Raw genomic sequence first — 26,062 nt, 5'->3', positions numbered from 1 at the left:
TGTTCTAGCTCTAATAAACGTTTTCTGTGGGTCCTTCGTGTGCTGGCAGAGTGGCTCGTCGCCAGAGAAGCTTTTCTTTAACCCACGATCCCCTACTCTTCACCGGAGTGACATTAATCTTCCGCCGACTGCCTGCTCCCCTGCTCTTAGTGCCCTCCCAACTCTTTCCCAGCTGGTGCTGGCAGCAGCTGAGAAACCACCTCCTTCCAACCCCAGCTGTCTTGCGCCTGCGCATTCAACTAAAGCGCTCCTAGGAGGGGGCGAAGCGGCTACCGGAAGTGTAACCTCTTGCTCCCGGCTGGCTATTTTCATCCGGTGTCACGTCGATCTTCCGGGTGTCTTTGACAGGGCTTTCTACGCCGCTTTTTCGGCGACTTTTTGGTCTTCCGCTTTTTGCCACCGCCCCCAACCTTCTATATCCTTGCAGTCCCTGCCTTTTCTTGTGTTGCTCCTCCCTACCGTGCCAGAGGTTAGATCGTAAGCCGGAGCCGGAGTTGGAGCTGGGCCTAGCTGTCCGACGGCCACCACTACCTCCTTTGGTTCGGGAGAAAGCTACCACCGAGTACGCCCAGGAGTCCCCGCTGGGGCCTTGGAGCTTCTCAACGGGCTGTGCGGGTAGACCCTGCTTAGCCCTTCCCCGAGGACACCTGTGAGTTCAGGGGGTTTCGGACAGGAACGCAACCTTGTAGGCCCAGGTCGGGGGCGGGGCGCGGGAAACTTTTTCCGAACTGTAGCGTTTTGTTTTGCGTGGGAGATTCCGGCAGTATCTCTTGGTTATTCCAGATTCATGGGCGGCCCCTGGGCTGCTGTACATTTTGAAGACTCTTAGGACCGCTTACTTTGCTTACTCTTTTTTTCTTCCTCGTGTGCTCCCCTCCAGAACCGAAAGAGGAAGATTGTCTTGGGACCCCTGCATGGTGTTTAAAACGGTGGTGAAGAACTAAGGTAAATATCTGGATTAATTAAAAAATTTAAAAGGCATTTATCTTTTCAGGCTTAATTAAATGGCATGAAATTAAATTTCGCTTTATAGGAAAATGCACAGGTTAAGACTTAGCTGTATACCTTTCTTGCTCAGCCTTTCTAGAAAGGCTCTTCGTTTCTCGAGGTGAGAACATGAAAGGCTTATGTGTCTCACAACTTATGGATTCTCTAAATTACTTATCTCTTTCAACTGTTCGTTTAAAATAGCATTTATTTATCAGTAGGGTAACAGAAGAAACAAATGGAAAGTATAAAACACAAGCTAAATAATAGGTGTGCAGCGTGTGCTTTTTTTTGAGGAAAGAGATTGTAACTGATCAACTAAATCGGTGTTTTTATAATTATAGGTAACGTACTTTTTAAAATGTCTTCATATTTTATAGTTCAGTACCACAAGGCTTCTAATGTATACTGATTAACAGCCATAAGACTATTAATTTATACTGATTAATAGCTATTAATAGTGACGTTACTTTGTTGATGTGAATAGCCCTAATTATGTCGGTTCTGGAAATGTCCTGTAACAGGTAGTCTCCATGTGAAACAGGCCATTTGTGAGTTGTTTAAGAAATGCCTATTTGGAGCCATGTGACTAGATTCTTTTTTTTGAACACTTGGATGGAATTTAATTCTTAACCAAAAGGAATGTCCTGTTTAGAACCTGGAAGTGGTTTTCACAGTGGGTTAGCAGGATTTAGGAATTGGACTTTCTGTATTGTGGAGAAAAGAAGTGGGTTTGAGGGATCAAAGGTATTTGGACAAAATGGAGAGTATCTTGGTTTAGCCAGTGCAGTTCTGGTTTTTATCCTAGGTAGATTCTGCCTTTCAAGGAATACTGATGAAGGAATTATAATATATAATCTTGAGTCTTCTCTGATTTGTTGGAGGAGAGGTCAAGTGGAGGATAGATTCCAGGTTACAAATTACAGGACCAAACACTTTATCACCAGAAATTACTAGGAATTAATCTACTCTTTTTTTTTTTTCCCCCAAGACAGAGTCTTGTTCCTGTTGCCCAGGCTGGAGTGCAGTGGAACGATTTTGGCTCCCTGCAACCTCTGCCTCATGGGTTCTAGCCATTCTCCTGCCTCAGCCTCATGAGTAGCTGGGATTACGGGTGCCCACCACCATGCCCAGCTAATTTTTGTATTCTTAGTAGAGATGGGGTTTTGCCATGTTGGTCAGGCTGTTCTTGAACTCCTGACTTCAGGTGATCCACCGCCTCGGCCTCCGTAAGTGCTGGGATTACAGGCGTGTGCCACCATACCTGCCCTAATTTTTGTATTTGTTGTAGAGATCAGTTTTCACCATGTTGCCCAGGCTAGTCTCTAACTCCTGGACTCAAACAATCCGCCTGCCTCAGTCTCCCAAAATACTGGGATTACAGGTATGGGCAACTGCCCAGCCTAGGATTATTGTATGTGTTTTTACTAGGGGATTCCCTGGAATGCTGCCTAGTTCAAGATGTTTGCCCATTTCCTCTCAACAACTTAGGGTGTACAGGTGAGGAGATGTGATAGGATTTATTTTCTTTTTTAAAAATCTCTTTTAAAAAGACATAAGAGCCTGCTAAAGAAAGTTGACAGACCCTTGTTTTCTGGAGATTAACCTTGTCTCTGGTCCAAATTAGAGTCAGGCATTTGGGATGAGGTCTGATGATATTTCATAGAATTTTGTCCACAGTCTGTTAAGAACCCTGGATTGGTGAGTCATGTCATCTGTGGCCAACCTAGGAAATTTTCATTTTACGGAATTGAAAAAACAAGGAGCAATGTTTGTGAATGATTTATTAGTTTCTTCCCAGATCTTTCTTTTTCTCCCCTGTTATCTCTTACGGTTTTTGCAGTCCTCTTAGCCGCAATCCTTAAAGGCAATTTCTTCAATTCTTCTGGCTACATAGTGTTATTTTTCTCTGTTGCCTAAAAAAAAAAGAAAAGAAAAGAATAAAGCTTCTGTAATTATTTAGATTTATATTTACTGAAAATAAGGATTTAGCACTTTTTGTACAGTCATCCATATAAAAATTGTGATATGTGATATATAAACATAAATTCATAGTATAATGTGACATATAAATATACTAAATTTTATGTGGTAACTCATTTTTTAAAAAATCAGTATATTCAAAAATTAAAAAAAAATCAGTATATTCAATCTTAACATTATTGTAATAATCAGGTAGGTAACCTGATTATATTGCCTTTTTTTTGTTTTGTTTTTGAGGCAGTCTTGCTCTGTCGCCAGGCTAGATTTCAGTGGTTTGATATTGGCTCACTGCAACCACTGCCTCCTGAGTTCAAGCTATTCTGCCTCAGCCTCCCGACTAGCTGGGTTTATAGGCGTGTACCACCACAGCAAGCTAATTTTTGTACTTTTAGTAGAGATGGGGTTTCACCATGTTGGCCAGGATGGCCTTGATCTCTTGACCTTGTGATCCGCTTCCCTTGGCTTCCCAAGGTGCTGGGATTACAGGCATGAGCCACTGTACCCGGCCACTTTTTAATATTACCTATTGAGTGGTTTTTTTTGTTTGGTAATTTATTTTTAACTAGCTGCTTTTCTGTATTTCTAAAATTATTTCTACTCTGTCAACAGAACTTTTCTCCATGGTCAAATACATTAGGTAATCTACCAGTTGATTTTTTTTTTCCTTAGATATCTTCTTGAAGCACCCTGCATCCTCCTATTCTAATTTGAACTGTTAGCTCCCCATCACTATCATCTTTGGGAATTTACTTTGTTTCTGCCCTACATCAGATTTCCCTTTTTCTAGATTCCAGGTTTTCTTTTTTCTGATACCTTACTTGTCTGTAAACTGTTTCTAGTCTCCGTTGCATTGATAGTGTAGCTAGGTATAGAATTACAGCCTGAGAACATTTCCCTCAGAAATTTGAAGTCATGAGTCCATGTCCTGTGCTATTGAGGAGTCCAAAGCCATTTTGATTTCTTGCCCTTTATTTATAGCATTTTCTCCCTCTGGAATATTTTATAACCTTCCTTTTTTGTGTGTGATATTCTGAAACTTCACTATAATATACCTTAAAGTGTTTTTTTTTTTTTTTTGAGACGGAGTTTCGCTCTTGTTACCCAGGCTGGAGTGCAATGGTGCGATCTCGGCTCACTGCAACCTCCACCTCCCGGGTTCAGGCAATTCTCCTGCCTCAGCCTCCTGAGTAGCTGGGATTACAGGCACGTGCCACCATGCCCAGCTAATTTTTTGTATTTTTAGTAGAGACGGGGTTTCACTATGCTGACCAGGATGGTCTCTATCTCTTGACCTCGTGATCCACCCGCCTCGGCCTCCCAAAGTGCTGGGATTACAGGCTTGAGCCACCGCACCCGGCTAACCTGTATCTTTTTTATGCTTTGTAGTCTCTAGGTCCTTTCAGTCTGGGGATTAGTGTCTTTCAGTCTTTGACTTTTTTTTGTTTTATTTATTAGGTAACGTCCTCTGTATTTTCTCTGTTCTTCCTGGACCTTATGTTATAATGTTGGATCACATAGTTTAATACTCTTTTGTTTTCTGTTGTCTTGCCTACTTCCTGCCCCTAACAACTTTTCCTTTTTGTTCTAATAAATTTCCTCAAAGTTATCTTTTAACTTTCTGCTGGATAGTTCTGCTTTCAATTTTATAATTTCCCAGAGCCTTTTAATTTTATTTTTTGAGTTAGGGTCTCGCCCTGTCACCCAGGCTGGAGTGCAGTGGCATGAACATGGTTCATTGCAGCATTGACCTCCTGGACTCAAGTGATCCTTCCACCTAAGCCTCCCGTGTAGCTGGGACCATAGGCACACACTACTATGCCTGGCTTATTTTTTGATTTTCTTATAGAGACAGGGTCTCACTTTGTTGCCCAGGCTAGTCTTGAATTCCTGAGTTCAGGTAATCCTCCCACCTTGGTCTCCCAGGGTACTGGGATTCTAGGTGTGAGCCACTGCACCTGGACAGCCCACCCCTCTTTTTTTTAGTGTTCCTTTGTTCCTGACATTGTTTCTATTTATTCCCAGGTTTTATTTTTCTTCTGGTGATCCATGGATGTCTATTTTAAGTGAGAATATCAGGAGTCTAATTAGAAACTCTAAAAGTGTGTGGGTAGGGCTTGTCAACTTGAGGCTTCATATTAGGTTGATTAGGTAGCTAGCTTGACATTTTCTTGATGGACTCCCAAGTATTATTATGGTATAGGTTCTTTTGTTACCTCTTTTTTCTCTGTAAAAGAGTTTTCTAATTGCTTGCTTTGAGAAAGTGGGCTGAGGGGCCCTATTTTTCTTTGCAGACTTTATCTGATATTCGTTTTCAGTTTATTACCCTATCCTATCCTTTGCAAGACTACAGCCTTGATATATCTGTCATTGCAAAGAATAAATGTCTACTCTCCTCCTTGGATCAGTGAAGGATTCTGATTGTTTTGTATAGTTTTTTCCTATTCCTGTGGATTAGAGCCCTCTTTTATTAGAAGCCTTTTTGTATAAAGTATGTAGACTTTGAGGGGAATCTCAGAATTTTATGGATTGTTAAAGACAATATAAAATCCATTCCTTATTTGATTAGACCTTAAGATCCAAGTTCTAGATATCAGGATGTCATATGATGGCTTATACCTTTGTTTAAATTAGATTGAGAATAAATGTAAGAATCTGTGGGATTTTATTAATGTCAGGTGATAACTTGATTTTCTAAAAGATTTGTTGATATGAGGGTAAATGTCTTAGGGACAATTCATCAGAAAATTAGAAATGCGCATATTTGCTATTTGAATAAATGTTAATCTTAAGATTTAGAATTTATTAGTAGTTTTGTTTTGTTACCTACAGTGGCGCTTAAGAGACGTGTTTAACTTTGCAAATAAAATTTGTAACTTGATAACTGTTTTAAATTAGTGAATAATAGTTATTAAAGTATTTAGTATCTTTAAGCTATAACAATTTAGTATTGTCTTTTTAAATTTTCCTAGGTAGAAGAATACATGTTCACTTCCAGTGAACAAGAGCATGTTCCCAAACTCAATTTTGGGTCGCCCACCCTTCACTCCAAATCATCAACAACATAATAACTTCTTTAACCTGTCACCAACTGTTTATTCACACCAGCAGCTTATAGATGCACAATTCAACTTTCAGAATGCAGAGTAAGTATTGTAATATTTTGGCCCCTGTTGCTGATAAATTTCATTTTTTGTTTGACATAACCCTTTTGTATGAAACTTTTGAATGTGGAGAATATATCATCACTTTTTTTTTTTTGAGCAGGGATGTATCTAATTTGATTTTCAGAAATTGGTTTTGTTTTTAAAGAAAAATATGTATATTATTACTGTTCTGTTCTTTGATTTTGATAGCTTGTCGAGAGCTATATCGTTACAGCAGTTGACATATGGAAATGTCAGTCCAATTCAGACCTCAGCTTCCCCATTATTTCGAGGAAGGAAGTAAGTACTTCTTAATTATTTTAAAAGAATATTTTTGTATGTCTGAGAACTCTTTAACAGTGTATCTTGAATTAATATTGTATGGACCCTATGTTGTTTTTTGGGACCTGTGCGATCAGATCAGTTAATGGAATTTTAACATTTTTATGTGTTTAAAAATTTTAGGGGTTCTTTTGTTGATTTGTTCCTGCTTTATTATATCTCTGTTTCTGCCTTTCATCAGATCATCTTTTTCCTAGACCCCAGGTTTTCTTTTTCTAGATCCCAGGTTTTCCTTTTCTAGAGTAAATTTAAATTTCTTCAGAAAACCACTTTTTTTTGAGATGGAGTCTCAGTCTGTTGCCAGGTTGGAGTGCAGTGGCACAATCTCGACTCATTGCAACCTCTGCCTCCTGGTTTCAGGTGATTCTTCTGCCTCAGCTTCCCGAGTAGCTGGGACTATAGGCATGTGCCATCACGCCCCGCTAATATTTGTATTTTTAGTAGAGATGGGGTTTTCCCATGTTGGCCAGATAGTCTTGATCTCTAACCTTGTGATCTGCCTGCCTCGGCCTCCCAAAGTGCTGGGATTATAGGCATGAGCCACTGCACTGGCTAGAAAACCACTTTTTAATTGATATTTTTTAGTGAAATGAGATGGCCTTCTGTATTCATTTGCTGGGGTAGGGTTGCCATAACAATGTACCACATATTGGGTGGCTTACACAACAGAAATTTATCTTCTCACAGTTCTGGAGGCTAGATCAAGATCAAGATCAAGGTGTTGGCAGGGTTGGTTTTTTCTGAGGCTTCTTTTCTTGCCTTGTAGATGGCTGCTTTTTCACTGTGTCTTAATATCGTTGTTTCTCTGTGTTTTCTGTATCCTCATCTCTTCGTCTAAGGACACTAGTCATAAAACTAGATTAAGGTTCATCTTAAAGACTCCACTTTAACTTAGTTAACTTTTAAGAAGTCCCATCTCCAAATACAGTCACATTCTGAGATAGTAGGGCTTAGGACTTCAACATTTGAATTTCTAGGTAGACAGTTATAACATTTTCTTTCTAGTAAACTTTGTTTTTCTTTTGATTTATCTACATCTTACACAGGTAAGGTTCCATGAAAACAAATATTGTAGTGAAGATTTATGCTTGACATAAAGCTTCCTGTAGTCAAGTCAGGAGTCAATTTTAATCTATTTGATTAAAAGAAATTCATTTATTGCAAAATACGACAATTTGAGAGGTGGTTATTAAAATAACATTTGGCAATATTTGAAAGATACCACTATTACTGAAAAACCTATATAAACATTCTATAACTTTTATGTCCCATAAAAAAAGTACTATTGGTGAGCAAGGTGCTGTAAAAAAAAATAATAATAACACTAGGAATTATTGATTGCTCACTGTAATAGTAAGCATTATTCTAAGCCTTTACAAATAATGATTTGATAAAATCACACAACACTGAGGTAGATACTTTTATCCCTCTTCTGTTGAGGAGAAAGTTGACTCACATAAAGGTTAAGTAACTAGTTACTCAGAAGTAGCATGGCTGGGATGTGAAATGTTATATGTCTCTGAGTCATAGGCTTAGAAGCACTACAGGTTGTCCTTCAAAATTGTTGATAAAAGTTTTATAATAATTCTGATAGTATTGACTTTATTCAGATTTTATTCTTTAGAAATTGCCTTTATAGCCAATTTGTGAATCAAGAATGAAAATAAGCTCCATTAATTTGTAGTTAAACATTGTACTTTTAGTAGAGATGGGATATATATAGATCTCTCAAAATATATGTATATTTTGAGATGGAGTCTCGCTCTGTTACCCAGGCTGGAGTGCAGTGGCGTGATTTCGGCTCATTACAACCTCTGCCTCCCAGGTTCAACCAATTCCCTGCCTCAGCCTCCCAAAGCTGGGATTATAGGTGCCTGCAACCACGCCCGGCTAATTTTTGTATTTTTAGTAGAAGGGTTTCACCATCTTGGCCAGGCTGGTCTTGAACTCCTGACCTTGTGATCCACCCGCCTCAGCCTCCCAAAGTGCTGGGATTATAGGCATGAGCCACCGTACCCGGCCAAACATATTTTTCAAATTAAAATTGGCATTCTCATTAGAAGACATTCAGCATATATAGTGCTAAAATACTTTTATGTTTAAAAGTAGTATTATAAATACGCTTTTATGCATTTAGCATTGTATACTTTACCTGTGAGTAGGGGTCCACTTATTTTGCAGGTCTGTTAAGAAGAGAGAAATTGACATAATCTCAAAGGAATGTTAAAAGAAACTTCTATGACCCATAGACTTTTCTGGCTTAAAAGGAATTGGACTATTTTCTGTGGCATAAAGTATTAACAAATGAACAACTTAATATATCAATGAAGTAAATGTCTTTTTTCCCAACAAATATTTACTCTTTAATGATTTTTTCTTTATATTTTGCAAATATTTAAACCTCCAGAAAAATTTAAAGAATAATATAGTGAATATCTATATGTCTTTTGCCTAGATTCATGAGTTAAAAGTTCTACTACATTTGATTTCTCTTTTTCTTCCTACCCACTTGCTTTTTTCCTGAACCATATAAAAGAAAGTTGTTGACATTTTATTTTACCTCAAAACATGTCAGCTTATTCCTCCTAAAAACAAGGCTTTTCTCATGTATAACCAAAATACATTAGTTATGCTTGAGAAATTTAATATTAATACTATTCTCTGAGTTGCAGCTCATTTTCTAATTTCTTCAGCTGTCCAGTGTCTTTATAGCTTTATTAAAAAGTATCTCTTAATTTGGTGTTTCTTGCTGATGAACCAGAACACAGGTGTATTCAAAAAGCCCTTTTTTGTAACTAGCACTTAGCTGACTTAATTGTATCTTCCTTATGTTATAGTTTGAATCTTTTCTTCTTAGTAATTCTATAAATAGAACCTTTTCTATAAAATTTTCACTACCGAGATAGTGAAACATTGGGGTGGTTCAAATACAGGAGACTAACCCCAATATATACATGTAATTTTTTCTTTCTGCATTGTTACTGTGTTTTTCTAAGGTGTTGTGAGGCATTTCTTGTGCTTAACGTGAATATTTTTAAGATCCATATAAAACTAATAATGTACTTTTATTGAAAGAATTGTAATATTTTGTTATCTCTTATGATATTTTTATATTTTAAATTGCTTTTTGTTATCAAAAAGTTATAACTTTAATCACTAAGGTATATTGCTTGTTTTCAGGAGATTAAGCGATGAAAAAAACCTTCCTCTTGATGGTAAACGGCAGCGTTTCCATTCACCCCACCAAGAGCCAACTGTAGTTAACCAGATAGTGCCTTTATCAGGTGAACGAAGATACTCAATGCCGCCATTGTTTCATACACATTATATACCAGATACAGTCAGATGTGTTCCACCTTTTCGGGAAATACCATTTTTAGAACCTAGAGAAATCACACTGCCTGAGGCCAAAGATAAGGTAATAATAATGTAGATTTTAGTTTTGCCTTTTGGGAATTTCGTGTAAATAATGTATTAGAAGAATAAGAAGTATTTAGTATCTGGATTAAGTAGAACATGCCTTTTTTTTTTCTTTTGCCATGTTTAAGGTAGTACTATTCAGCCTGATTTTCTGTCTAAACATTACTTTGATTTTCGGTAGAGATTCTTTTGTAGAAGTGCAGCCATCAGGAAATCAGATTTTCCCTGATTTGTGAAAATTTTATTAGAACCCAAACAGTTTAGAGAACTATCTTGTTATATTACAAAAAATGAAGTTTTCATATAGTTATTGTAATACAGTGTTAGAACACATTTTATTTTGGGATAATTTGTGTTTATCATGAAGTTTTTGAATGTCAAAAATAGAGAATCCAGAAGTCACTGAGAAAAATGATATATTCAAAGTGATATAATCAAGAAACATTTATAAAAAACATTTCAAATAATTGAAATGAAGCTATTTAAATAATTCTTGGAAAATGACATGGTCAGCATTAGGAAACTGAGTTATTTAACATCTAATACTAGAAACATACCTCTCCCCTCCCCCATATTTAGTGAAACCTAAAAAATCACCTTCTAGGTAATTGAGAGGGTTTATAATGTAAATATCTGCATTCTCTTGGGTTGTCTGTGGTTTACACTTGCTGTTTTTGCATTTTAAAGTTGCCGCGCTCTTCAGAAATAAGAAACATTTGTAGGCTAAGGAGAAGCACCCTGAAGAGAGTATAGCGACTTTGTTTTACTCGTCTTTGGGTTCCTATCAAGCAGCATAGGTCTGAAGCATAGTAAGTGAACAGAAATGTTGGGTCAGAAAAGCAGCACTTGCTTCATTCCTCAGTTGTGCTGCTTTTTATTACTCTATTTTTTTGTTCTTTAATTGAGTTATTATTGTACCATAAAAATCACCGTTTTAAAGTGTACAATTCAGTGGTTTTAAAATATATTCCCAAAGTTATGCAACTGTCATCACTATCTGATTCACAAACATTTTCATCACCCCCAAAAGAAACCTTGTACCCAATAGTAATCACTTCTCCTGCTCCCTGACAACAACTAATCTATTTTCTGTCTTTATCAATTTGCCCATCCTGGACATTTGATATAAATGAAATCATTCAATCTGTGGCCTTTTGTGTCTTGCTTTTTTCATTTAGCATGTTTTCAAGGTTCATCCATGTTGTAGCATACATCAGTACTTCATTTTTATAGCTGAATAATATTCAATTGCATGAATATGTTAATACAGTACTCAGTTGAACTTATGGGTTGTTTCCACTTTTTGTCTCGTATTAATAGTGCAGCTGTGAATATTTGTGTATAAATTTTTGCATGGACATATGTTTTTACTGCTCTTGGAGTGAAATTGCTTGGTCATATGGTAACTCTGTTTAACTTTTTGAGGAACTGCCAAAGTGTTTTCTAAAGGGGTTGTACCATTTTACATTCCTATCAGCATTGTATAGGTGTTGCACTTTCTTTACATGCTTGCTGACACTTGCAACACTTGTTATTGTCTGTCTTTTTTGTTATAGTCATTCTAGTGGGTATGAAATGATACCTCATTGTGATTTTGATTGCCATTTCCCTAATAACTAATGATACTGAGCATCTTTTCATTTGCTTATTGGGCATTTGTATATCTTCTTGGGGAAATGTCTATTCATCTAGGTCTCTTGCCCATTTTTAAATTGGGCTATTTATCTTTTCACTGTTGATTTGTAAGAGTTCTTTATGTATTCTAAATATTAGACCCTTATCAGATAATAATTTATGAATTTATGCTTCCCATTATGTGGCTTGTCTTTTTTTTTTGAGATGGAGTCTTGTTCTTTCACCCGGCTGGGGTGCAGTGGCGTGATCTCAGTTCACTGCAACCTCCACCTCCGGGTTCAAGCGATTCTTCTGCCTCAGTCTCCCTAGTAGTTGGGACAACAGGCATGCGCCACTGCGCCCAGCAGTGACTTGTCTTTTAACTTTCTTTTTGGTACTCTTTGAAGTACAAAAACTTTTCATTTTGATGCAGTCCAATTTATTTTTCTTTGGCTGGTTGTGCTTTTGGTGTTATATCTAAGAAACCATTTGTTCAATCCAGGGTCACAGAGATTAATGCCTATGTGTTAATTTTAAATTTTTATTTATTTATTTTTTCCCGCCCTACCTGTGTGTTATTCTGAGTTTTATAGTTTTAGTTCTTACATTTAGGACTGTGATCTATTTTGAGTTAATTTTTGTATATGATGTAAAGTTAGGGGGTCCAGCTTTATTCTTTTGCTGTTGGTCCACTTGTCCCAGCAGTTTAATGAAACAACTGTTCTTTTCTCCACTGTAATTTTTTTTAACCATATTGAAATAGGAAAAACAATCAGACAAAATCAGTGGGAGAAAGGAAAAAGACAAAGTAAACTGAGAAAAGATTAACTTGGGGTTTTTTTAGTTTTTGTTTTTAAAAAAACTTTAGAGATGAAGCTCTTGCTGTCATGCCTAGGCTGGAGTGCAGTGGTGGAATCATAGCTCACTGCAGCCTCAAACTCCTAGGTTCAAGTGATTCTGCTGTCTCAGCCTCCTGAATAGCTGGAATGACAGGTGTGGATCACCATGCCCAACTAATATTTTTAATTTAAATTTTTATTTTTATTTTTGGTAGAGCCAGGGTCTTGCTGTGTTGCCCAGGCTGGTCTTGAACTCCTGGCCTCAAGTGATCCCACATTGGCCTCCCAAAGGGCTGGGATTACAGGTGTGAGCCACTGCGCTTAGCTGTTTTTACTCATTTTAAACAATCTCTTGTAATGCCATAAAATGAAAGCCTGTGGTATAAATCAAATCAGACTAATCCTTTGAATGAATGTATAAGAATCTTTCACTGGCTTTTTAAGGTATGTATGCTAGCAGGCCTGTTTGCTGTGAAATTTATTATAATAGATAATGAAAGCTCTCTATTTTTACATGTATTTGTATGTTGTGATAGTTAAGTGTTAGAACTAGCTACTAGTTCTGCATATGGACTAGGCATATGTTCAATTTTAGTAAATTTAATAACAATTAATTCACATTAGTGTTAGCATAAACCATCTGATAAAGTTCTCTATCAATAACTTTTTTAAATTAGTCGTATGGAAAGATTCTACTAAATCTTTAGGATTAGGGATTTATCTCAGAAGGCTAAAGGTAGATTGTGTAATTGAACCAATTTCTTTTTTTCCCCTTTATTTGAGATAGAATTTTGCCCTTTTTGCCCAGGCTGGTATGAAATGGCATGATCTTGGTTCACTGCAAACTCCACTTCCCAGGTTCAAGCGATTCTCCTGTCTCAGCCTCCCAAGTAGCTGGGATTACAGGCATGTGCCATCATACCTGGCCCATTTTGTATTTTTAGTAGAGATGAGATTTCACCATATCGGTCAGGCTGGTCTTGAACTCCTGACCTCAGGTGATCCACTCATTTTGGCCTCCCAAAGTGTGAGCCATTGTGTGGGCTGGAACCAATTTCTTTGAGTGCTACTCTCTACCTGCCTAGTTATGGGAGAAAGAAGGCAGGCAGTTAGTTTTTTTATTTTTTTTATTTTATTTTTTATTTTTAAATGGAGTCTTGCTCTGTCACCCAGGCTGGAGTGAAGTAGCCTAATCTTACCTTACTGCAATCTCCACCTCCTTGGTTCAAGCAATTCTGCTGCCTCAGTCTCCTGATTAGCTGGAATTACGGGTGCACGGCACCACGCCTGGCTAATTTTTATACTTTTAGTAGAGACAGAGTTTCATCATATTGGTCGTTCTGGTCTTGAACTGCTGACCTCAGGTGATCCACCCGCCTCAACCTCCCAAGGTGCTGGGATTACAGACATGAGCTACCGTGTCCGGCTGTGTGTTTATTTTTTAAGGGGACACTTTTTAAGAAAGCTACCATTTATTGATGTCTTTTCTAGGCATTTTGCATATGCTATCTCATTTAGTCTTTTAAGCAACTCCAGAACATGGATATTGTCTTAATTTTATTGAGGCTCAGAAAGCTAAATAACTTGCTCAAGGTCATAGCTAGTAAGTGGTAAAACCAAGATTTGATCTTTGTCTCTAAAAATATGAAGAGAAGGAGCTTAAGATACTTAAAATCAAGGGTAGGGACGTGACGTTCTAACTCTAGTATAGGGTCATCTGTAATCTTGTATGATTTACCTCTGTAGAGTGTAAAGCACATGGAGGGTTCAGTGTGAGATAAAGTGGGGCAATGAAGCTTTGGATGCACGGTAGAATGCTTCCAAAGGTTTTTAAGTAGAGAAATAGCACAGCCAGATTTGCATTTTTAGAAAGTCCTTGTATAGTGAGTTTGGTTTAGAATGAAGTGGGCTTGGAAGATAGGGATCACCTTGAAGGCTGTTAGATTCATCGTGAAGATGGTTGATCCCCTTGAAGGCTGTTAAATTCATCCTAATGAGAGGCACTGAAGCTTTCAGTTAGGGTAGATGGTAGTGAAAAAGATGTGGGAGATAATGTATAAGGAAAATAGAATGTGTGGAATAATTGAGTATATAAAAGAGAGTGAGAGAGAGAGATGTGAATGACTCCAATGATTTGATTTTTTGCTACCAATAGAGATAAGGAACCTACATTTTGGGTGTATAAGCTGATTGAGGAAATACTTGAGCTATTTTGAACTATGAGAGAATCTACTGTAAAACATTTGTGCTCCTGAGAAACCTCATGTTCTGCAAATTGCACCCTAAGTATATAGGGCTATGGGAAATAGGGTTGGAATGGACTACTCAAAACCGAAACAATTTTGTAACCAGACACAATCAAGAATAATAATTAATGTCTTGGGAAATAAGTTGGACAGACCAGGCAGGCAGTTTAGCATGGCTGGATGCTGCTGCAGGGGATATTAGAAATATACAAAATAGAGTTGAGATGCCGGCTTGTGTTGAGCATTGAGACAGACAGCTACAAATGGAGCTCTGAGTCAGTGAGGCTGCTGTTAAGGTAGAGACAAGAGGAAGTACACCAGCACAGAGCTGTCTGAGGCTAGGAGTATGCTTTCTTAAGCAGGAATGCTGAATGCAAATGCTTGTTTTTAGTTATGTTAGGTCTGTAAGGACTCCATACTGAGGGCTTTTTCTTTCTTGTGATGGTTATAATTCTTCAATTACAGCTCAATGTACAAGTCACTTACAAACACAACTTCTATGTTATATTAATAGCATTCCCGTTTACCAATCACATATAAGCTAATTGGTATTGTAGAAAAATGTCTTGTAACTGAATTGACAGTATATGTTTGGAGTTCAGAAGTAAGATCAAGGCTAGAGAGATGGATCCTGAAGAGATCTGAAACAAAAGTGATAGTTGAAACTCCTGGAGTAAATAGATAAGATTTTTGATTTATTTAGCATTCAAATATTTGTGAGTGCTAGGCTTGGGAGATACACTGTTGTGCTAAACATACATAATCTCTACCATTTACATACAGCATAGTGAGAGGGAGAGCTGTTAAACAATCATGCATAGGCCAGATGTGGTGGCTCACGCCTGTAATCCCAGCACTTTGGGAGGCTGAGGTGGGTGGATTACCTGAGGTCAGGAGTTTGAGACCAGCCTGACCAATATGGTGAAACCCTGTCTCTCCTAAAAATACAAAAAAATTAGCTGGACATGGTGGTGTGCACCTGTAGTCCTAGCAACTCAGGAGTCTGAGGCAAGATAATTGCTTGAACTCAGGAGGTGGAGGTTGCTGTGAGCTGAGATCACACCACTGCACTCCTGCCTTGGTGACAGAGTGGAACTCTGTCTCAGAAATAAAATAATTTTTAAAAATGCAGGTTACAATTTTATATAAATGCTGTGCAGGAAATTACAGAGTGCTGAAAGACTGCATTTGGGGGACTCAGGGAAAGCCTCTTAAAGGAGGCAATATTTGAGCTGAGACCTGAAAGATGAATGAGTTAACTAGTTAGAGAATAGTAGGGATGGAGAGACTGCTTTAGAGAGAGGAAATAGCATGTCTGAGGGTCCTAATGCAAAAAGAAGAATGGAGTATACAAATAACTGAAAGGAGGCCAAGATGACTAGAGTATATAATGGTAGCTCTTGGTAGGTAACCCAAGCAGGTAGTATTGTAGTGGTTTAGACAAATTTAAGAATAATCCACTTTATATATATGTTGTTGGAGGGTTTTTTTTTTTTTTTTTTTTGGATGGGGTCTTACTAAGTTGCCCAGGCTGGTCTTGAACTCCTTGGCTCAAGCCATCTTCCTGCCTCAGTTTCCTGAATAGCTGATACTACAGGTATTTGCCACTGTACCTGGCTTGGAATATTTTTTTAAACTAAAAATTAGGAAAAATGTACCCCAGAATTAAAGAATATTTTTGGAATGCCATTATGCATGGTCAGCTTGGTATTACATATGTGATCTAAATTGTGTATGATTTTTAGCCAAGGACATTTCATACTACACATTCCTCTTCTCTCTCTTGTTTTTTTTTTTTTTTTTTTTTAAGAATTATAAGAACATTGAGCCATGTCCTGGAATATTTCTCTAAATTAAAGCACCAGAAATCTTGTTTCAGCATATATGTGCATTTCTCTTGTTGTCTCGTCTGAACTCTCAATGTCTGTTCCTAGGATAAAGTAACACGATTTGATAATGTGAATCCCCAAGTTAATGGGTAGATGATGAGGAAAATTCTTTCACATAAAAACTCGTTAAATCTCCATTATAATAGTCCTTGGGAAAGAAAAAGTGTTTCCATGCATGTAAAAAATAGAGAGAAACAAGATACAGAATTTCATATTTTCCAAGTCATTGTAAATTTTTTCACTTGGGCATTGTAAAGAAATTTCTTAGGCCGGGCGCGGTGGCTCAAGCCTGTAATCCCAGCACTTTGGGAGGCCGAGGCGGGTGGATCACAAGGTCGAGAGATCGAGACCAACCTGGTCAACATGGTGAAACCCCGTCTCTACTAAAAATACAAAAAATTAGCTGGGCATGGTGGCGCGTGCCTGTAATCTCAGCTACTCAGGAGGCTGAGGCAGGAGAATTGCCTGAACCCAGGAAGCAGAGGTTGCAGTGAGCCGAGATCACGCCATTGCACTCCAGCCTGGGTAACAAGAGCGAAACTCCGTCTCAAAAAAAAAAAAAAGAAATTTCTTTATTTTGCTATTCAACAAATAACACCTACTATGACTTCTAGGATTATGCTGATCTGATCTGCCTAACTGATTTTCTAGATCAGGGGTTGGTAGAAGGGCCAGATAGAAAACATTTTAGGCATGTAGGCTACATAAGTCCTCAGTTGCATAATCTTTTTTCTTTCCTTTTCTTTCTTTCTTTCTTTTTTTTTTTTTTTTTGAGACGGAGTTTCACTCTTGTTACCCAGGCTGGAGTGCAATGGCGCGATCTCGGCTCACTGCAACCTCTGCTTCCTGGGTTCAGGCAATTCTCCTGCCTCAGCCTCCTGAGTAGCTGGGATTACAGGCACGCACCACCATGCCCAGCTAATGTTTTGTATTTTTAGTAGAGACGGGGTTTCACCATGTTGACCAGGATGGTCTCTATCTCTTGACCTTGTGATCCACCCGCCTCGGCCTCCCAAAGTGCTGGGATTACAGGCTTGAGCCACCGCGCCCGGCCTCTTTCCTTTTCTTTTTAACAATGCTTAAAGGTAGAAATTATTTAGCTTGCTGCCCATACTTGGCCTAAATAGTTTGCCAACCCTTGCTTAAGGTAAATACAACTTAATCCTTCAAGTATCATTTAAAATTTTATGTTAGCCACTTTTACTGGAGATCTTTTTAACATTTATTACAAACGTGAACACTTTTCTTTTTAGCTTATTATGGAAAATATCAAACAATATACCATAGTAGAGAGAAGTACCATAAATCCTAATGTTGTCCACTTTAATATTTGCCAACATATGACCATAACGATTAACAATATATGACTAATCTTATTTCACCTTTTTCTCCCTCCCTCATTAGTTTGAATCAGATTCCATTTATTATTTTATTTGTAAATATTTCAGTATTCTGTTCTGTTGGTCTTCATTTATCCTTTGGCCAGGGCCATACTATCTTGATTACTACAGCATTATATTAAGTAGAGAACTCTGGTAGGGTAAATTCCAACTTTTTTCTTGGCTATTCTTGGACTTTTGCCCGTTCAAGACCGGGCTGGTCTTGAACTCCTGACCTTGTGATCTGCTTGCCTTGGCCTCCCAAAGTGTTGGGATTGCAGGTGTAAGCCACCGTGACCAGCCTGAAGGTGGCTTTTTTATATTGATCCAAGATTAGGGTTTTGTAGGACAAGTATTAGAACATGACAAGGAGATGATGTTGTTAAGTCAAGATAAGGGAGTGGTTCAAGAGATGCACTGTGTGGTATAGACTGCATAGGGAAAGAACACCATTTAGGTGCTGATGGCTTGGGAGAGAAGGTAGGATTCAAGGGAATCTAGATCTCTTGTGGTTCTAGAGCAGGTATGAGGGGAGTGAGAAAGTATGAATTGCGTAGGAGATTGAAGCCAAGATATAGTATATTGAAATTTAAAATTTCATGGCTAGATTAGTTCCAGTTTATTGTGAAGACCACATTATAGGAGTGTACACTGCTGAAGAATATTGGAGGAAATGAAAGTCAAGAAACGGAGTATGTTGTGAAATGTAGCCCATTTCAGATAGGGAGATCACCTATGTTGATATCAAGAGTTGGGCTGGAGGGAAAAGTCTGAACCAGATCAAGTAGATAAAAGGGTGGTAAGGCCAGGTGTGATGGCTCACACCTGTAATCCCAGTACTTTGGGAGGCTAAGGCAGGCAGATCACTTGAGGTCAGGAGTTTGAGAGCAGCCTGGCCAACATGGCAAAACTCTGTCTCTACAAATATGGAAAATTAGTTGGCTGTGGTGGCACATGCCTGTATTCGTAGCTATATGGGAGGCTGAGGCAGGAGAATTGCTTGAACCCAGAAGGCTGAGGTTGCAGTGAGCCAAGATTGCACCACTGCATTCCAGCCTGGGCAACAGAGTGAGACTCTGTCTGGGGAAAAAAAAAAAGGTGGTAGGTAAATGGCAACAGGAAATTAGGGTTCAGGGCAATGTTACAAGAATGGAAAGGAGGTCATGAGCCCAGAATGCCAGGAACTCGTTACATCTCTTATATTTGGTATTTGTAGGTGTGAATACTAGGGATTGGGCAAACTTCTTTAAAGAGCCAGGTAGTAAATATTTTAGGCTTTGTCACTCACAAATTGTTTCTGTTGCATATTCTTACTTGTTTTCAAATCCTTTAAAAATGTAAAAAATTTCTTTGCTCGGGGGCCATAGAAAAACAGTGACCAAGTGTTAAACAGTTTGTGATTGTACTTTTCTGTGACTTGTAAAGTTTACTTTGTAATATTTATATGTACGTTTTCAGATCATTCTCCACTTTGTTTGGAAAGTATTAAGATAATATTTATTTTTAAAATAGTGTCAGCATAATTGATTTATACTTTTCCCTATGATAATTACTTTTACATTTCTGAATAAAACTTTTACTTTTTTTTGTGGTGGATTCAAGTTGAGTCAGCAGATACTGGAGTTATTTGAAACATGTCAGCAGCAAATAAGTGATTTAAAGAAGAAAGAACTATGTCGAACACAGCTGCAGAGAGAAATTCAGCTGTTATTTCCACGTATGTTTCCCTATTTTGCATGTCCTTTAGGTACATGCATTCCTATTTTAAATTTTATCTTTAAAAAATTTTTTTTTCATAGGCACAGAACCAGTACACCTAGTTTAGATTTTAAATGCTCTTATAACTTTCTTCCGTTTCTTTAGAAAGCAGACTTTTTTTGGTTGGGTCCTCTTTAAATGGATTTGGTACCCGGAGCAGTGATGGTGATTTATGCCTAGTTGTTAAGGAAGAACCAGTAAGTAAGGAAACATTTATTCCTAGTATGTTTCTCATGTTAATGGGTTAAGATATTTTACATAAAAGTTACTGCGGAAAAAACTTGCTTTGTTATGATTACTTCTTTGAATTTTGTTTACCATAATTGTAGGAAATCTAGGAAATTTTTTATTTTTAAGGCATGTGCACAGTAAGCATAATTGGAGGTATAGCATTAATTTAATTATAAGTTTTTAAAGCGAGATGGCTTCACTATCTGTTGTTGTTGTTCTTTTTTTAAGAGCTCTGCCTCTGTTTTGAAATGCCATTAGTTTGGATATGTTACCAGGATGCAGCAAAGCAGAGCATGTGGGCATGTGGCAATATTATTTTCTTGATGCATTCCCTTTCCGTTTGAATTTTCAGTGATTCTATTTTTAATCTTTACTTTTTTCTTCCTTGAAAATGCTTGTTTTGGGAAAATAGATTTCACTGAAATTTAAAATAAAACTATCGTGTTTATTAAATTTAAAATATTTTTCTCTGACCTTTTACCTTTGTGTGTGTGTTTTTTTTCTTTAGCAACCATATTGTGTTACTTAGTACAGGTTGAGTATTCCTTATCTGCAGTGCTTGGAACCAGAGGTTTTTGGATTTGAGATTTTTTTATTTTGGAATACTTGCATTATACTTACCATTTGAACATCTCTGATCCAAAATCTGAAATGCTCCAATGAACATTTCCTTTGAGTATCATATTAACACTCAGAAAGTTTTAGATTTTGAATTTTATGTTTTTGGATTAGGGATGCTCAACCTGTAGTATGTTTATCTGAATTTCCTGTTAACTGATAATCCTATGTATAATATTGTAGTAATTGGTGTTCATTAAGCTGACTTGAGTCAGCCTCTTTAAGATGCTGAGGTTTCTTCTGAACTGCCAATGATTAAATTAAGTTCAGTATAATTTTAATATGCCTTATTATGTTTTACATCTTTAAAAATACAAAAAAAAATTGAATGTTAATGTATATTTTTACTATTCATGCTATTCCACTAGCAAAAATGACTTCTAGTTACTGCAGATCAGAAGGAGATTTATTCTAGAAAATGGTATTTTTCTAGGCTTTGAAATCATATGAAGAGAAAGTTTTTAAAAACCTCACATTATAAACATAGTGGAGAATACAGAATTATAATTAAAACTTTTTTATGCTGCTAGATTATACTCAAGCACATCCCAGTAGTCCTCCAATCTTATTCATGTGTCTAAATCATGTTGTCATAGCCTTTATACAAACTAAGACACTAGGTATGAACCTATCCTTGAGCAGCTTACAGTCTAGTTTAGATAGGGTTAAAATTTTGTTTATTTTTGTTGGAGGTTGCCTTTTGTACATTTATACTGAAGAGAAAAATGACATAGATGGCTGTTTCAGAATTTCTCTAACAATAGTGCTTTAAGCTTAAAATCAGGAATTGATTTAGAAATGTAGATGTGAAAGATATCATTAAAGGTTGACCTTTTTCTATAATGTAATTTGGAAAAATAAATTATACATTGAGTATATTGAAAAATAACTCCAAAGGAAAGTATGCCTTGTTTGTTTTCTTTTTGTTGAAATGCTTTACGAAAATGAAACACTAAGCTTAGATAATGAAAAAACACTTTATTTTTAACTTTTCAGTGTTTTTTTCAGGTAAATCAGAAGACTGAAGCTCGGCATATACTCACCTTAGTCCATAAACACTTCTGTACTAGACTTTGTAAGTCTGACATGCCTCAAGTTTCTATGTCATCTGACATAACTTTATTTAAAATGCTTCTTACATTATCTTCTGGTAAGAATTGTTTATTCTGGTCAGGATAGGTATAATATGGATCCTTTTTTCCAGATGAATTTCTTTTAACTTTTGATTAAAAAGATGAGTGATCATTTATTCAGCATATCTTTATTGCACTTACTGCAAAATATACCACCTGCTGCAGTGGGTGGGGGTGATTAGAGATAGGTAAGTTTTAGTTCTTTTTCTCAAAAATTGATAGGTTGTTAAGGAAATTAAAGCATGAATATAAGTAGTTATAATACAGAGTATCTATGAAGAGCCAAGAGTGTTGATACAGATAAAGTCCTGTAGGACTTTATTTGTGTGAAAGAGAAATTCATCTTGCTTGCAGTGATATGCATCTTTACTTGTTTTAAAAATATGATCACTGAACATGAGACCTAAATGTATTACTTAAACAGAAAGCAAATTGTTGACTTAAGCCATTTTATTTTAAGATTTTACTCTTTGAATAAACCGACTCTAAATAGTTTTTAATCCACATGTTAAGCCATCTCAAATAATTTCTTTTAAACTTCCACAGAATATTCCAGAAAGTTGAAGTTATACTAACTGTGTGATATTGGAAAGACACTTGTTCATTTGTTTAACAGACATTCATTATGTGCCAGGGTTTGAGCTAGAAAATAAAGGTCAAGTAACAAGTCACTGTCTTTGAATAACTTACATTGTTGTAGGAGAGAAATAAATGAAGTGATTTATTTCAGGGGATTTAGGTTTCTGCATTCTGAATTATTCTGTAAAATAAAGAATAATTCATACCTAAGTGGATTTTTAATAGCTATTTGAATCAAAATATTAAAAATGGAAGGGACCTTAAAGATCATGTAATTCACATGAAGGTTTTTTTTTTTCTTCTTTTTCCTTTGCTTATTTTTAATAGTTAAGGAAACTGGTGATCAATGGATTTAGTAACTTGCCTCAAGTATAGTTTGTTGGTATCAGAGCCAGTTTGTTGGTAGTTACTACTCAAAACTTTTAACTCCTAATTTTATTTTTCTGAATTCCTGCACATAAATTCTATTTTGGAGCTTGATATATTCCTTTATTTTTTTGTGAGACAGTCTTGCTCTGTCACCCAGGCTGGAGTGCAGTAGCATGATCGCAGGTCACTGCAACCTCTGCCTCCCTGGTTTAAGCAATTCTCATGCCTCAGCCTCCCGAGTAGTTGGGATTACAGGCATGTACCGCCTCACTTGGCTAATTTTTGTATTTTTAGTAGAGATGGGGTTTTGCCATGTTGGTGAGGCTGGTCTAGAACTCCTGGCCTCAAGTGGTAATCCCCCTTGGCCTTCTAAAGTGCTTGGATTACAGGCATGAGCCACTGAGCCCAGCTGATACACACACACACACACACACACACACACACACACACACTATAATTTTGATGGTAAAATATTATAACAGAAAATTTTCAGGTTTTAAAAAATCCCGGTGCTACTTTTTCTGTAGTAAGATTAGAAAATTGCTCATTTGGGAAAGATTTTCAGAATTTCATTTTTACACACTTCTGTATTTTCCTCATTTTCTATAATGAGCATGTATTACTTTTAACTCAATACTTTTTTAGTTTGATGGAATAAAAATATGTATATACATTTTATTATATATTGTATATGATATGTGTATATATGTAATACATACATGTATATGTATTTGAATTTCCTATCAACTGATACTCCTGTGTATAATAGCACAATAATTGGTGTTCACTAAACTGACCTGAGTTTTTCACTTGTAGAGATCATGTGTGTATAACTATATGTATTTTTCACTCATAGAGGTCACACTTACTGAATGTGTCCCAGCCCCATGTTTCATGTTGCAAAGCATTTCCACACTTAAGACTCTGAAAATATGATTTCTACAATTACCATGATACCTTACTGTGTGCTGTACCAAAATTAGCTATTCCCTCTGCTGCTAGCCTAGATATATTTTCACTCTTACAGTGGTCTGATGAACTTCTTTATAGATACTATATTAGACCACATTCCAGAAAATATCTTGAATTTGAAGCCCCCTAACTGGTATTACTGGAGCCTACAATCTTAGAAGAATTTGGTAATGTCCTCACTTGTTTTCTTTTTCAAAGACATTTTCTTAAATTATTTTAGCTTAGTAAATACTATTTTTTTAAAAATGTGCATTGGAACACTGAATTCTAGAAACATTTGCAGATATTCATATTATCGTTTATCTTTCAGCAGGCTACATTGAGAGACCTCAGCTGATTCGAGCAAAAGTGCCAATTGTGAAGTTCAGGGATAAAGTCAGGTAAGTAATTAATGAGCTTTCTTTTTTCAGTTGCTTTAGATCATTTTTAGATATTCATCTGATAAAGATAATTAAGAAATATATGGGCTGGGCGTGGGGGCTCACGCCTGTAATCCCAGCACTTTGGGAGGCTGAGGCGGGCAGGTCAAGAGATCAAGACCATCCTGGCCAACATGGTGAAACCCTGTCTCTACTAAAAATACAAAAATTAGCTGGGCGTGGTGGCATGCACCTGTGGTCCCAGCTACTCAGGAGGCTGAGGTGAAAGAATTACTTGAAACCAGGAGGCGGAGTTTGCAGTAAGCCGAGATTGTGCCACTGCACTCCAGCCTGGTGACAGAGCAAGAATCTCAAGAAAAAAAAAAAGAAATATATGTTGTAGCATTACAGCTTATCTTCATCAGTTTTTAGAAATCATTTCACTTGGTGTTTCAAATGTTTTTTTTAAAATTGAGTAATACTTTATTATGCTTAACTGTACTTAGCTATTCTGCTTGACATTTTGAATATGTGAGACTATCCAATTTAAAGATTATGTACATATTTATATTTTAGATTTTTAAGTGATCTCTTGCCTTTTGGAAGTGTAATGCATTCTGATTAACATAATTAATGAAATTTGACATAAACTAATATCAAGGGGTTTGTTGTAAATACAATTATTATTAAAAAGTTATGTTTCATTTTAATGAAAGATACATATAATACCTAGAGTAATAGATATGAAAGTAAAACAGCAAAATATACTTGTTCCATTTCAGAATTTACATTTATATATTCTACCGTCCTGGGTTCTGAATTTCTTATGGGTATTGGAATTGGGATCTTTTATATAATATCTGAATATAAAATGTAAATAGAGGTTGATTATTTCATTAGTTAAAAAGATTTGTTACTGTTTTCTAAAAATAGGATTGTGACAGATTTCATAAAATTTGTCGAGTTTTACAAATTAATACTGAAATTATGCCCACAAACACACATACATCGTTGATCCTTGTTTTTCATAGATTGTGTTTTCACTAATTTGCCTACTTGCTGAAAGGTATTTGTAACTCCCCACATCAATATTCATACACTTTAGCAGTCATATTGTGGACATACATAGAGTAGCAAAAATTTCAAATCCCCTAATACCATGTTCCCAGCTGAGGTAGAGTAAGGTGACACACTGTCTTCTTGTTCAGCTTCATACTGTAAACAAATAACCTTCTCACAGTCTAATGCCATATTTCACGTTTTCTGCTTTTTTGCTATGTAGAATGGCCCCCAAGCATAGTGCTGAGTTACTTTCTAGTGTCCCCATGTGCAAGAAGGCTGTGATGATGCCCTATGGAGAAAATATGTGTTAGGTAGGCGCTGCTCAGGCATGAGTTATAGTACCCTTGGCCATGAGTCCACTGTTAATGAATCAACCATATATATTAAATACAGTGTCCTCAAACAAAAATGCAACATAAAACTTGGTTCCATATTGACGAGTTTATGAAAATGTGACCAGGCTGGCAGAAACCTAATCCTTTGCTTACCCTAGGATCAATGGTATAGTGTTCACTAATTCAGTGTTTGCAGCAACTTTATAGAATGTAGCTACTATGAATGATGAAAATTGACTAAATATATGTATTTTAAACAAGCCTTAATGCCAGGCTCAAGCCATTCCTTTATATAGCTAAACATCAATCAGATCTATAAATAGTTATCAAATTTCTGCCAAGTAAATTGTGTCAGATTTTCCTAAAGTAAATATAAAATACATATAGAGATAAAAAAGTTATAATACTAGCTAATTAGTTTTTAATAATATGTGGTTGTAGTCATAGTTACAGAAACAGTTTTATTCTTTTTCTGTTTAAGGTTATCTTACAAACTTTTTGTTCTTAAGCATTTTTTTCAGAAACAGGGTCTTACCTTGTTGCCCAGTCTGGAGTGCAGTAGCATGATCATAGTTCAATAACCACAAATGCCTGGACTCAAGTGATCCTCCCATCTCAGCTTCCTGAGTAGATAGGGTTACAGGCAAAAACTACCACACCAGGTTAAGTTTTATATTTTTGGTAGAGGCAGGGTCTTGCCGTATTGCCAGGCTAGTCTCGAACCCCTGGCCTCAGGAGATCCTCCTACCTTAGCCTCCCAAGGTTCTGGAATTACAGGAGTGTGCCACTGCACCTGGCCAAATC

General features: G+C 36.7%; 1 protein-coding gene across 5 annotated transcripts in view; it reads left to right on the top strand.

The window, feature by feature from the left end:
• Positions 1-301: 301 nt before the first annotated feature.
• Positions 302-26,062, top strand: part of TENT2 (terminal nucleotidyltransferase 2) — a 62,562-nt gene continuing 36,801 nt past the window's right edge. For 2 of the 5 annotated variants that reach the window (XR_012513411.1, XM_003920810.4), the window contains exons 1-9: positions 302-649; positions 881-945; positions 5,940-6,113; positions 6,324-6,413; positions 9,636-9,873; positions 19,445-19,559; positions 19,706-19,797; positions 21,446-21,524; positions 23,813-23,882. Coding sequence is in view for 4 of the 5 variants with exons in the window: in XM_003920810.4 (XP_003920859.1) it covers positions 5,977-6,113; positions 6,324-6,413; positions 9,636-9,873; positions 19,445-19,559; positions 19,706-19,797; positions 21,446-21,524; positions 23,813-23,882 (821 nt within the window). In the remaining variant the exon portion in view is untranslated. The remainder of the gene's footprint in view (positions 650-880; positions 946-5,939; positions 6,114-6,323; positions 6,414-9,635; positions 9,874-19,444; positions 19,560-19,705; positions 19,798-21,445; positions 21,525-23,812; positions 23,883-26,062) is intronic. The other 3 variants (XM_074384338.1, XM_010340879.3, XM_010340874.3) reach the window with 3 other exon arrangements.

The sequence above is a fragment of the Saimiri boliviensis genome, chromosome 1, assembly GCF_048565385.1.
Source record: "Saimiri boliviensis isolate mSaiBol1 chromosome 1, mSaiBol1.pri, whole genome shotgun sequence".
In the NCBI taxonomy this organism is placed as follows: Eukaryota; Metazoa; Chordata; class Mammalia; order Primates; family Cebidae; genus Saimiri; species Saimiri boliviensis.
This window is presented reverse-complemented; position numbering and strand designations above follow the sequence as displayed.